The sequence below is a fragment of the Dasypus novemcinctus genome, chromosome 2 (assembly GCF_030445035.2).
Source record: "Dasypus novemcinctus isolate mDasNov1 chromosome 2, mDasNov1.1.hap2, whole genome shotgun sequence".
Taxonomy (NCBI): domain Eukaryota; kingdom Metazoa; phylum Chordata; class Mammalia; order Cingulata; family Dasypodidae; genus Dasypus; species Dasypus novemcinctus.
In genome coordinates this window covers 20820163-20834728 of record NC_080674.1, presented here as the reverse complement: position 1 = coordinate 20834728, position 14566 = coordinate 20820163, and the positions used below count along the sequence as shown (strand labels likewise).

At 34.4% G+C, this 14566-nt stretch overlaps 1 protein-coding gene across 5 annotated transcripts in view; it reads left to right on the top strand.

Annotated features, from left to right (window-relative positions):
- Window positions 1-14566, top strand: part of CDH18 (cadherin 18) — a 1139369-nt gene that overhangs the window by 1067044 nt on the left and 57759 nt on the right. For all 5 annotated transcript variants that reach the window (XM_058307287.2, XM_058307289.1, XM_058307283.2 and 2 more), the window contains one exon: window positions 3003-3139. In XM_058307287.2, coding sequence (XP_058163270.1) covers window positions 3003-3139 — 137 coding nt within the window. The remainder of the gene's footprint in view (window positions 1-3002; window positions 3140-14566) is intronic.

Below are 14566 nucleotides of genomic sequence, written 5' to 3'. Positions count from 1 at the left end.
TTTTCAATGTCTTTTTCTGGATTTGGCTATAAATTTATGCTAAACTGAAAAACAAGTCTCTTATTTTCTAGAGGTTCCCTAAATTTGGTTACCAACTCTTCCTTAAGTGCTTGGTTGATTTTATTTTGTGAAGCCATCTTGGCCTAGAGTTTTCTTTTGGAGGAAGTTTTGGCCATGGCTTCAATTTCTTTAATGGATATAGGGTTATTAAAATTTTCTATTCCTTCTAAGAGTTTGCCCATTTCTGCTATTCTTTACATGTTAATCATATTAATTTGAAATATTTGTTCATGTTGCCATTGTAGGTTTCCTTTATATTTATGCCTTTTTTTTTTTGGTTTAAATTCCTTTTTCGTGTTGAACTTTCTTCAAAGAACATATAGATTTTGAGAACATTGAATGCACAACAGACAATTCTGCATTTTGATCATACAGTTACAAATGATCTGTTTCATTTTTCATGTTGTTTTCACTAAATAAACACCATAGTTTTGGGGATTCTCTGCAGTCTCATTCTACATGATGCAGTTAATATCTTTACCCATGTTTGTGCACTTGTGCCAGAGGAAGTTTTAAGATTTCACACTCTCACAGAATCTTCTACATGCCTTGTTAACACCTATACCTTGTGAGAGACATGGGTTTATACTGAACTTATAATCATACTTGTTGCAAAGAAGTAGGGAGAGTTTTGTCACATTCCCATCACTACAATCACTAATCCTGTATAGGCCTTTATCCAGCTTCTTAGATTTTCTTCATGCTAAAATGGGTAAATGGCCTTCCTATTTTCAATGAAAAATCCCTAAATCTGTCTTCTGGTACACAATCCTTCTCACCTTCTCATATGTCTTACCTTTTGGATTATTCCCCTCTTCCAACAGAATCATTCCTTTCAGTGAAGGCAATACTCAATATCTCATCTTGCATATTGAAAATATATTCTCTTTGAACCAATTATTCTGATTAAATGAAGCATTATTTCTCCAATCTCCAATCTTAGGAAAATTTATTCAATAAGTAGCCATAACTTACAGTCTTCATATAATATTATTTCATATACTTCTTTCCTTCTTTCTTCTTTTTTCCATCTCTGTCTAAGAGGATGTCATTTCTTTTCTGAATAGTTTTGGAATCTCTACAATTCAAGATCCTATGTAGATGGATTACAGAGTTTTCCAGAACATAATTTGAACTGTTATTTCCTTTGTTAAAGTTTCTTCCCATTGTTTTTACAAAACAATAAAATTACTTGTCATTCCCTATGGGGCATTCATGAACTAACTCCTGGCCACCCACTTTATTTATTCTTTGTAGCCATATTCACTTATATTTGCTTTTTGATCATGTCATGCTTTTAGAGTTTTTAATTGGACATTTCTCTTTGGTTTTCTCTATTTCAAAAGTTCTTCACCTAGCACTATTCAAATGATCAGTTAATTTTCATTTTATTTTACTGAAACTGAGGTTAAGGAGGAGGAAAAGTTATTGGAGCTTTAAGAGGATCTTTAAGGGGAAGTGCTTTAAGAACAGAATTGAATAAAATAGTTCTGTAAATAGTTTAGACCATGTCTAGAACATAAAATGATTGTTCACTATATTATTTATTCATAATTTTATTAGATATTGCTGAATAACACACAATCCCAAGAAGTACTGGGTATAAAGAAAGTCATTTATACCCATAATTTATGTGTCTGTGGTTTAGGTGACATTCCTCTGAACTAGGTTCGGCTTTGTTTGACATGTCTGCTTATTTCAGGTACACTCAACCATATATCTGCACAAGGACCAGTGGGTTAACCAAGTTCTTCTAGTGGTAATGGCATAGCACTAGAGAAATATACAAGGTATTTTGAGACATAGACCCAGAAAAGAGTTGCCCTCAATTTTACCCATTGTGCTGCCAAGTAGGTAAAGGCCAAACCCAATATGAGACAGCTCTGCAAAGTTAGATGACATAAGGAGAGATGAAGTTTTGGGACCAATAATACAAACCGCCGCCATTTATTTATTTTCTCATTCTTTGATTAAACAATTGCACATAGTGATGGAAATTCAAAGGTAAATCAAATGAAGTGTTTCCTTTTCTTTTTTATATTAACTTCTAACTCAAAAATAATAAAATTTCAGGATTCATCTCTGACATCTGATATCCTAATCCTTTTGTACATATAGCAAAGTCAAGTTTTATTATTGGTGTAAATATTTTTCTTCCAATATATTATAGACTTTCCAGAGACAATTATTTTTGTCTTAGTAATCACTACTTTCTAGTATGTAGTTTTATACATAGAATGTGGAAAATTTTGTTTTGATTTAATTATTTTAATTAGTAATTGGATTACTCAAAAATGAAAGACTAATTTAGAAAAAAATAATTGACATAAATTCTTAACAAATATGAAGTTGTTGTATTAGGGTTCTCTAGGGAAACAGAATCAACAGAGATATCTGTCAATAGTAAGAGATTTTATCAGAGTCTCTCACATGGCCATGGGGATGTACAAGTCCAGCTTCCACAGGCAGGCTGCAACCAGGGGCTCCCATGAAAGTCCAATGAAGGTTTTGATGTGTTCTGGGAGACATTGGCTGCCCAAGATGAGCTGGGAAATTCTCACTCAATGCTGGAATCACTTCCCCTTTTAAGGCATTCAACTGATTGGATAAAATGTCACTCATTGCTGATGGCAGTCTCCCTGATTCATGTAATTGTAATCAGCTATCTATGATTTTCCACTGCAGTAAAGTCAATGGTCCAAAAATGCCTTTGTATTACAATTAGTCCAGCGCTTGCTTGACCAAACAACTTGGCACCATTACCTGGCCAAGTTGACACATTACCCTAACCATCATAGTTGTCAAGGAAATTTCAAAGAGTAAAATGTAGAAACTAAAAATATATTTAAATCTTTGCACATATTTTATGCCACCATTGGTTCAGTATTATTTTATTCATTATGACACCAAGTAAAAAAGGATTTGTCATTTTTTTTCTGTAGATATTTCATCGACTACAATGCTGAAGAGGATAGATTTTTCTATATTGATGCCCATACTGGAATCATTAAGACTACAAAAGTTCTTGACAGAGAAGAAACTCCATGGTACAACATTACAGTTGCTGCTTCAGAAATTGGTAAACCAATGAAACTTTATGTCTCATAGGAAAATATGTCACCTTTACATGAAAATGTTTACTGCTATTTCCATGGGAACCAAGATCTCACTATTTTAATTTTTATTGCCAGTATCCAGCATAACACACAGTTTATTATATACAATTATTCATTTTCAGTTCCGGTAAACAAATCTTAAAACATTTTCCTAACTTTAATCTTTGTATAGTGAGGGAAAATTGTTATCACAGAACTTGTCCTCTTTCTTGAATCACAAGCATTTGATTCCTGCACTGACTATTGGGCTTTATCATATGCCTTTGCCTGGTGGAAGCATTGAGGAGACAAAAGGATGTCTCACATGCATCACCTTAAAAGAAAGAGAAGTCTACCATTGCACTTGAGTGATTTGATCAATATAACATCCCTGATAAAGGCTCAATGAATATTTATAAGAATTAGAATAAAAGGATTACTCTTGGAATTTCAACAGGCAGCATTCGGAGTACTTAAAGAGAAGAGAATGATATCTGTCTGGAATAGAGGCGCTCCTCTCTTCATCCAGATTAGTATTGTAGCCAAATTTTGTCTAGATCCTTGGCTAAACTGCAGGAAATGAATTTCAAGAGCATGACAATTTGATTAGGCCGTAGTGTACTAAGGTAGGGAAGGAAGAGAAATGAGAGAAAGTAACAGATCATAATTAAAGGTAGGTAGGGAGGAAGGAGCTGAAAAATGATAAAAAGAACCAATTTACAGAATACAATTGCCCATTATAGATTATAAATGCCCAGGTTTTCTTGAATGTTGATCCATGTAGGGGAGGGAGGACATGGCAAGAGTAGGGCGCAAAAGGCAAGAACGGGTCAAAAGGCGTGGTAGAACAAAAAGCCATTGTGCTCCCTTTTTAAACCTTTAATTATTCTGCCCCTTTGCTAATGTCAGGGGAGGAGTCCCAGCTGTTTGCTGTTTTGAATGATTACCCCACAGATCAATTCCCCAGGAGAGCCCAATAATAAAGTTGTTGGGGAATATCCAGGGCTTCTCTTGGCTTCAGCAGGAAATCTCATTCTGAATGACAGAATCTCTTGAGGGTCTTGCAACGGCCATCCTGGGGTTATCCATGTCTATGTGGACTTCTTGCCGTGTTTCACATCCAGCTATTGATTCTCTATTTAGCCTGCTTCAGTGTTAATACATATATATATATATATATGTTTATATATATATACATATATAATACATAAATATATAAACTCAATTACCAAAAATAAGTATCAATTAACTACATTAAAATGATGGATATGACCATGTTCAAATGAAGCCAGAATAAAATTCTAGGAAAATAGATCTACTTTCATGATGATAAAATCAATCCTTACATATCAGGAAATAAGCCAAATGCCTAACTCCCTAAGATTTGAATTGTATAAACAAATTATATATATGTTTAGGAAAGATGTCAACATATTCATGAGAAAAATATTTTAAAAGTTAGAAATTAAGAATACCAACAACTCGAAACTAGCTCTATGTAAAATGAAATAATGTTCCTACTCACTGAGAGTATAGGACATCATAGAGATATAAATCATACACTAGACAAAATTCACCCATTGAAAGTGTAACATTCCATAGCTTTTAATATATTCACAAGTCATGCATACATTACTACAATCAATTTTACAACATTTTCATTACCTCAAAAAGAAACCCTACACATCTTAGTCATGTTCCTTTAATCCCTAACCCTTACCATGCTCGCCACCCCAGCCTTATGCAGCTGTAAATCTGCTTTTTGTTGCTATAGTTTTGACTATATTGGATATTTCATTCAATCAAAATAAATTGCAAATAAATAGAACCATACAGTATGTAATCCTTTGTGACTCACTTCTTTCCCTTAGCATATGTTTGCAAAATTCATCCATGTTGTAGTATGTATCAGTGTTTCATTAATTTTCATTGCTGAAAAATATTCCATTATTTGGATATACCATATTTTCTCTATCCATTCTTCCATTAATGGATATTTGAGTTGTTTTTCCTTTTGTTATTATGAAGAATGCTGCTATGAGTATTTATGTATATGTTTTTGAGGGAATGGATATATGTTTTCATTTCTCTTGGAGTGGAATTGTTGGATCATGTGGTAACTCTATGTTTGACTATTTAACAAAATGCCAGAATGTTTTCCAAAGTGACTCGCCATTTTATATTTCTACCAGGATTACATGAGATTTTCAGTTTCTCTACATCTTTGCCAAAACATGTTATTATCTGACTTTCTGAATATAGCCATCTGAGCGGGTATTTCATTGTGACGAATATTCTCTACTCTAATCTTTGTTATGAATCAATAATTAGGCAAATACAGTCTCTTCTATTCTACCTGGATTTTTCATATATCCATCTACAAAACTGGCTCAATTAGCTTCTACTAAATTATTTTTTTCAACATAATATTCTCATTGAAAATAAGCATTCACTAACTTCATTTAAATGGGTGTTTTAAAGAATTCATGAGTGAGTTCATTTGTGATTATTCTGGTTAATTTTAGTTGTCATAATAACCAGACTAATTGTGCAGTCGCATATTCATTGTTACCCAAGGACAATTAATGGCTGTCAACTAATAAGGAATCAGTAAAAATTAGTAGAAAAAATAAGAGTCATATAGCTAAGAAAATAATGAGGGTTTTTAGTAAATCCTTCAGGAAAGACTGAATAGTTCTTCTCAGAGACAGATTTCCAGAGGAAAATCCCCAGAGAGAGTGTGATTATTTATTAATCAGAGATGGTAAGAACTTCTTTCAAAACAACTTTGAGTTCAGTTCCAGAGGTAATTCAGTCAGAAACCATACTTTAAATTGCTTCTAATTCACTTCCTTGGCCCAGTAACATGTATCAAGTAGAAATTCATTTATCAGTATGTATGAGTTTACATATGTCATGATAACTATATTATATGAATAATTACCAAAGTAAATACCTGATTTTACAAGGGAAAATAAATTTTACTATTTGCTAGTACTTTATATGGGAATTGAGTTAATGTTTAATTACTAAGTAAAACAGTATAATAAATAGTAAAATCCTGAATTTCATAGATGAACATTACTAAAATATAATTTAATCCTAATCATAAACAGGTGTATATAAAGATTTAGAACTTGTCAAGATTTTATAGCTATGTTGGGACACTGTTTTAGGAAAGTGCACATTCATATACTGAAATTTGGCCTAAGTGTCTATTAAATACTTTTTGGAGCCCTTCCATATACAATTATTTGTAAACCTTAACCTGAACAACAACCAAGTTATCTAAGAATTTTCTAGCATACTCTTGTTTAGAAACACACCTTATAAGTTATCAAATTGGATTTTTAAAAATAGTCTTGTAACAGTTTCTGAAAAACCTGTTGTTCAGAATTGAATTTAGCAGTTGATATTTCAGGGTGAACTTTTAACCTGTTGTGGCAGTGAAGAGGATTCAGAGATAGCAGTACTGAAGGCCAGGACACAAGACTCTTCTGAGAAGGAAGTTCTGTTAACACTTGCCTGGGCCTAGCAGAATTATGGCCAATGACTGAGCCCTGAGCAGAGTTTTCAGGTTGCCCTTATATAAGGATACACAGGGTGGGGCCAGGAGAGGATTTGGCAGGAAAATGTGAGGGTTTTTTTTTTTTTTTTTTTAATGTATATACGGTTATTTTTTGGTTTCTCGGAGCCTAGGGGTTTTTCTGGGCCAGACAAGCCTGAATACATATACAGCTCATATCATTTTTTAATACACAAATACCCACACACAGAGCTCTTATCAAGCCTTCCTAGGGCTTTACACAAGTAAGAAAATGTGCCCTCTCTGAGCAGACGAAGCAATGCACCAAGCTATAAAAGCACTGAGAGAAGGTCACCTCTTTGCAGAGGAAAATTGTCTCTTCCTCTGGGTGAATAGGTCTTATATCAGGGACCAAATGTGAGCATTTGGAATGTCAGAGCTGCAGGTCGAGCTCCATGAATATGCAGGTGGACCTCAGAGGCAAGGAAACTGCCCCTTTCTCTTGTTCTGTGGGTCCAGGTTAGAGTGGCCATTTGGCTGCCTAATCCAGGTGAAGGCGGGAGAAACATGTCTTGGCTATCAGATTTTTACTGCTACTACTGAAAATGACTGGAAACTCTCACTTCTATGATGTACTTTTACAGATATATGCTAATGAACGTCTCAGTGAACTAGACAGGGCAGATATTATTCTCAGGGTATTGATAAGAAAATTGAGGTTCATACAAAATCTGAATCCAAACGTTCTTTTTCCTAGATCTCTTTTCATTCCACTATAGTTCTTCAGAGATACCGATGTTTATTGAACTCAAGCATTGGTCATGCATTTTACTTATTTAGGTTTATTATATGATTTATGTGTTTAATGCAAACTGTGAGATGGTTATTTTCAAAAATTTAAAGAAGACACTAAGAATCAGATAAATTCAATAGTTGCTTTTTCTCAGGGAACTAGTAAGTGTTAAGTTTTCATCACATAGCACAGTGCTTGAGACACAGTAATTTACCTCCAGATACCTGTGGAACATTTTCATTACATGTGATAATACCTCTCCCCTGTGTTAGCCATAATACAGCTATTTGATACTATCTATTAATTTTCCTTTGCTGTGCAACAAAGAACCACAAACACAATGGATTAAAATAATACCCACCTATTATAACAACATTTCCGTACATCAGAAGGCCAGGCAGTTTCAACTGGGTTCTCTAAAGACCAAATCCTTGCAAGGCCAAAACCAAGGCTGGCCTATTACCTGGAAGATCTGGAGAACTGGTTTCCAAACTAATTTCTGTTGATACAGTACTGTTCCCTGCGGAAGTAGGTCTGAGGTTCCCATTTGCTTGCTGAGCTGATATCTCAAGGAAGCCTTCTGTTCCTGGAGATTTCCTAGAGACCTCTCTTTTCTGCATTCCTTCTTGCATGGCTCTCATCATCTTCAAAGGAGCAATGGTGTGCTTAATTTTGCTTATACTTTGAATCTTTTTTACTACTTCTGCTACCAATGGAGAAAGCTCTCTGCTTAAAAAAAAATTCACCTCATTAGGACAGGACCGTTCATGATCTCCAGATTTTAAGGTGAACTGACTTTGGGCTATAATAATATCTGCAAAATTCCTTCACAGTAGTACCTAGATTAGAGTATTTCGGAATAACCAAGAGGTGACATCTTAAGATTTATGCCTATAATAGATCTTAAAACATATTGCAAACATTTGGGGTAGGTGCATATTCTTCTTAGAGATCATAAACTTCCTTTCAAACTTACCTGCTATGACTCATTTTTCATTTTCTATTACTACCTAGTAAAATAGCTGGCATTACTGGATATTCAATAAATAGCTCCAATATTTTTCATGTGAATGTTATCCATCTCCAGTTCCTCTTTAAATTCTCAGCTTATGATAACTTATTTCTCTGTTCTTATTGCTTTTCAGAACGTGTCCTTATTGTCATCAGTAACTTCTAATAGTCACACTCAATCAGTATTTTCTGTTTCTTATCTTCCTCTCATTTCTTTAAGGCATTTGACTATATTAATCTATTTTTTTTCTTCTTGAATTTCTTTTTTCTCTAACTTCCATTCCAGTACTTTATTATGGTGGGCTTTTATCTCTTCTACAGAATTTATTAATTAATTCTCCTAAAGTATATTAAGCAGCTATACTTGCTCAGCAGTATGGTATTTTAGGAACTAAGGACATTAAGGATATAATTTTGCCTTTGAGGAATTCAAGCATCTAGTGCAGAAGACAAGATAAGCAGTTAACTGCATTATGATACATGCAATGACAACAGGGATTTTAGGAACTAGGGAGACATTAAACCAGAATAGTTTAATTTCTCTAAGATGATCAGTTAAGTTTTCATGGAGATGATAATAGATGATATAGTCTGAGGTGAAGTTTGAGCAAAAGTTAGCATGCACATTCTGTTTCAAACTCTACCATATGTTTATAATTCACATGATTGCCAGAGAGATCTTTCTCAGCATCTGGGACTCAACTCTGGCTACATATTACAAATATGAATAAATTTGAGTGTCTCTAAAAAGTGGCAGTACCTGTCTACATCCCAATAAATGGAGGTCCAATTTTATTGGAAAGGGGCCTTGGTGTGGTGAATTCCAAGGCAGTGGTTCTCAAAAGGTGGCCCTGGAAACTTAATAATGTAGATCTTTTTTCCCCACCCCAGATGTATTGAATCAGCAATTGTGATTGTGACCCAAGAGCCTGGATTTTATCAACTCTTCCAGGTGATTTTTATCACATACTGAAGTATAAGAAGGAATGCACAGTTGGATTCTAATTTGAAGTTAGGTTTAAAATCTATCATTTTCAACCCAAATTTTATTTATATTAGAGTTCTGTTTACTACTAATTCCATGGGTGTGTGTGCATATACATACACACATGCACACAAACACACATATGTCTTGATTACCTAAGAAATGAAGTAAAAACAATGCAGGACTTGTGTAGATATTCTTAATAAGTCTCCCCTCTCTTTGTTCTTAGATTATTCCTCTAAAACTATTCAACTTGCTTTTGGTACCGGTTCTCCAACAAAGGCCATGTTCTTTCAATATTCGAAGAAAATGTGGCATTGGTGTGGAGAAAGTGGCCATGGGTGGCTGCTGGGTGTAGGGAGTAGGAGGAAGAAATGAGATGTGGGGGCATTTTTGGGACTTGGAGTTGTCCTGGGTGGTGCTGCAGGGACAGTTACCAGACATTTTATGTCCTCCCATGGCCCACTGAGTGGACTGTGGGAGAGTGTGGGCTATGGTGTGGGCCATTGACCATGAGGTGCAGCGGTGCTCAGAGATGTATTCACCAAATGCAATGAATGTCTCATGATGATGCAGGAGATTGTTGTTATGGGGGGAGGAGTGGAGTGAGGGGGGTGAGGGATATTTGGGGACCTCATTTTTTAATGTAACATTAAAAAATAAATAAAGACAAAAATAAAAAATAAATAAAAATAATAATTTTACAATTCTTTTCATCTCTCAATGTTCTATTCTCATATTCTTCTTCTTTACAAGCACCAAGCTATTTCAAATGATACTGCATCTGTGAAGTCCTCAACCACTCAAGCAAACATTGCAGCTCCTTCCCTTCTACATCATAACTTTATGTATGTTTTAAATATAGTACTTATCACATTTTGTTGTAATAGTTTTCCATCTCTAATAGGCTGTGGGGACTTCAGGTCTAACTTATTCTTACCATAGTATTCCTCTATACTTATTAAATTTCCTGGCATATAGAACTTGGTTACTATAAAGTTGTTAATAATTGAATATTCTTTCCCCTTTCATTTCTCCACCTAACTTACCTATTCAACAACTTCACGATTCAACTCAATGCTCTCTAACCTATGTAGTTTCATTTTATCCAAAATATCCTACTTCTTCTGTGCACCAAATGTCAGACTGTATTCCATGTGATCTCTTTACCAAAATGGAACTTTATCACCCATTCAATGCTTGCATGAAATATTAGTTTCAAAGGAGAAGTGAGAAAGATGCTATTCTATTCATACTCAGATGAATCCAAAAGGTTCTCCTATTATTTGAGTTCACAAATTAAGCAAAGCAACAACAACAACAAAAATTGCATGTTCTGTGCATGGATATGGATATTTGTTTCTGTTCTCTCACTCTTTCTCTGTACAGCTTACATACATAACTCACTTCAGACACAAAATTAATATTTTCTGTATTCATTGACTTTATCTAGTTTTTCTTTACTCTCATGCAAAAACATTCAAAGAGTAGAAACCACAAACTTTAAAGTTAGTCCTGTTTCTTACTTGAGGTGATGCAAATTAAATTTAGATATTATTATATTCCTTGGATATTCCTTATTGCCTTTTAACCCAAAATTAATTTTTGTTAGCAGCTGTGTCTTATAATACAAAACTCATTACTATAAAGTAGGTGGTTTTAAGTCCCTATAGTTTCTAGAAATTATTTTGCTATTGTCCAGGTGCCGTTTTTAATACAGTTCTTCTACAAATGTGTTTACGCTAGAAATTTCTCATTAGCACACAAATTGGCACTCTTCCTTAGCACATATATGGAATAATAAGCAAAGAAATCAGCATTGCTTTAACCAATTATCAAAAGCAATAAAATAACATACTTTCCTTAAAATGTTTTACATATATGTACCAGTGCAGGAGTCACTTATATCTGTGTACCAAATTACTCCAAAATAAAGTGATTTAAAACGTTAATAAACATTATTATCACAAACATTTTATGTGGGCCAGGGATATGGGAGCAACTTTGCTTAGTGCTTCTGTTTCAGGGTAATTCATGAAGTTCTCTTCAAGATTTTGGCTAGAGCTGTAATCATCTAATTTGACTTGGTCTGAATGATAAATTCTAGCATGGCTTCCTCACATAGCTTGTTATTTGCAGGAGGTCTTAGCTCTTCCCTTCCAGCATTTCTCCATAGGGCTTCCTGACTATCTTTACAATATGGTGGCTGGTCTCTACAGAGTGTGTTACCCAGGAAAGAGATGACAATCTTCCTTATGATGCAGCCTTAGAAGCCAATATTCTATTTTTTTAATGTTCTACCTATTCAATAGTGGAGGTGAAAATACACAGGCATGAATACCAGAAGATGAACTTTGCCATCTTGGGTAATAGCTACCAAACTTAATGTGTTTTCAGTTATGAGTAATCATCATCACCATAACAATACAACTCAATTTAGCCAAAAATTTAAGAGAGGTATTTTAACTCATGTAATTTAGATATGAGAGCTCAATTAGCATTCAGGTTTGCTTTGATCAGGCTTTTGTCTCCATTGCTATGTAATCTTCTATTTCTGTGTTCCTTTATATATCACCTTTGGTCTTAATACTGTTTTGTCATAGTAACAAGTAAGTTCTATGTTAACTTTAACATAGTGTGATAGTTAAGTTCATTTGCCAACATGTCTAGACAATGGTGCCCAGGTATTTGGCAAGCAAACTCTTGCTGGGCTCTTACAAAAAGAGTATTGCATAGATGGATTTGCATGTACAGTCAGTTGATTGCCTCTATGGCTCATTGCATGTATGGACAACAAAAGAGGTTGGCCTCAGCAACCCAGTCAGTTGGAGGTCTTAAAAGAGACAACTGAGGATTTCAGATGTCAAAAAGAACTTCTGTCTCTCCTTCCAAAGACCAGATTCTCCTGAGCATTTAAACATCACCATTCTCAGAGTTCCCAATTTGTGGCTTCCCCTACAGAATTCAGACTTACCAATCCCTCTGCTTGCATAAGCTGAATCAGATAATAAATTTGTTAATATTTACATACACATCGATGCCTATAAGCTCATTTTTTTTCATGGATAACCTTGAATAATAACACAGTAGCAAGGCATGTGCCACCATAAATTGGGTATACTCATCCTCACTCATATCTCAGGGAAGAGAGATTATCACTTCAGAGAACTCTTGAAAATGTTATTCCTGTTAGTACATTTTTGAACTCATCCTTGTGTACATTACCCTGCCTTTTAAAAATTATATTTAATTGGTCATATATGCCTTTATTGAATTCAATATTGTGGAAAAGGTATAGGATTATCCTGAGTGCTCAATGCCACTAAGGACCACGCTTTAGTTTTGCTTGTGGTCAATACCATCCAAACCTCTTAGCTTCTACATAATGGGGGCCATTTGATGATATCTATACAGCATGCGTTTTTTGTTTTTCTAGTATGTGGATAGCCTTTGAGGGATTGTTAATTACAATACCCCAATTTTGGTATCAAATTCTAGAAAAATTAGAATGGTTAATTTAATCAAAAGAAATTCCAACAGTTAAATCAATTTTATACAGCTCTGCTATATAAGTGTGGGTATATATATATTATACCTTTCCTCTATTCTCAAATTTCCAATACCACTTATTTCCTTATACCAGATAAACTTGCTTCATTCATTACTTATAAAATAGAAATAATCAGAAATTATTTCCACATTTTTCTGCCAGCACATCTTCCAACATACTAGCATTACTACACATAAATCTGGCATCCTTCAAGTTACCATGAATGTATTCTCCATGCAGCTGTCCATGTCCAGCATGCCCTGCGTCTTGTCCTTTCTTGTTCACACTAGTATATTGCTCCATCAATTATTTCTCTTTTTCCTGAACTGTCATTTTTACCTGTCTAATGCACCATTCCCCTGTCCTAAAAACATGTTTGATCTCCTATAAAAATAAAGTCAACTCAAAGAAACAAAACATAAAAATCTCCCACTGATCTAGTTTTTGCTAGAAACTCTAGTTTCTGGTCCCTTTACTAAAAAACTTGAAAGAGTTGCTTATATTCACAGTCTGTCTACATTTTGTCTTCTTCCATGTTCTTTTAAAGTCATTCTAAAAATTTCTTGTCCTCACTGCATCCCCAAAATGTTTGTTCTTATCCTTCATAGTACAAAATTCAAAATATGATTCTTACCAGTCCATTTGTTCAACAAAGCAGTGGCAATAGACACAATTGATAACTCCTTCCTCAAGAAACAGTTTCTTCATTTGACTTAAGTACATAGCATTTTCTTGATTCTCTCCAATCTTAACTGCTTCCTTTTCTCAGTGGGCTGCTTAATTTCTCTACATCTTACCATCCTTTGAATTGTGTGATATCCCACTTTTCAGACCTTTGACCTGCCTTTTGTTATTCCAAGACAATCTTGTAAGTGTTTTATAGATTTTTATATTATCGACATATTTATGTGTATTCAATTTCAGTCTGTAGAAGTTTGGTTATTGTCTTTAACATATCTATGAGCCATCTGATACATTTATTTCCGGTTATTTCAACCTCAACAAGCCTCAAGTAAAGCTTCTTCCGTAAATTCAGTTTCTTTCTAATCTGTCCCTCCAGCAGTTCTAGCCATCTCATTAGGGGTGATTCTAGCCTTCAGGTCTTGTATGTAAATCACTAAGAGTCATCTTGCCTCTATCTTCCACTCATATACAAAATAACATTCATCAGAAACTTTTGTGTGCTCTATCTTTAAAAATATATACATAAGTTAACTATTTCTTACCAGTCCAAATAAGAACCATCCCTTACTTGGAGTATTGAAATAGACTGATAATCTTTCAGATATAACTCTTACATCCTTTAATCTATTATTCCAATTGTTGCCATATTATTTCTTCTCAACCATAAATAATATCAAGTTGTTCTATGTCAGGTCAAAAAAATTAAGTTTCCAAAATATAACTCTTATATGGGGTGAATAAAGACACATAAACATCCTCAGACACACACACATACACACTACACACACACATCTTTCCAAACAAAGGATATGGTAAAGCATATCTTATGTTTTCACCTTCATTCAGGATTTAGGGACAGAAA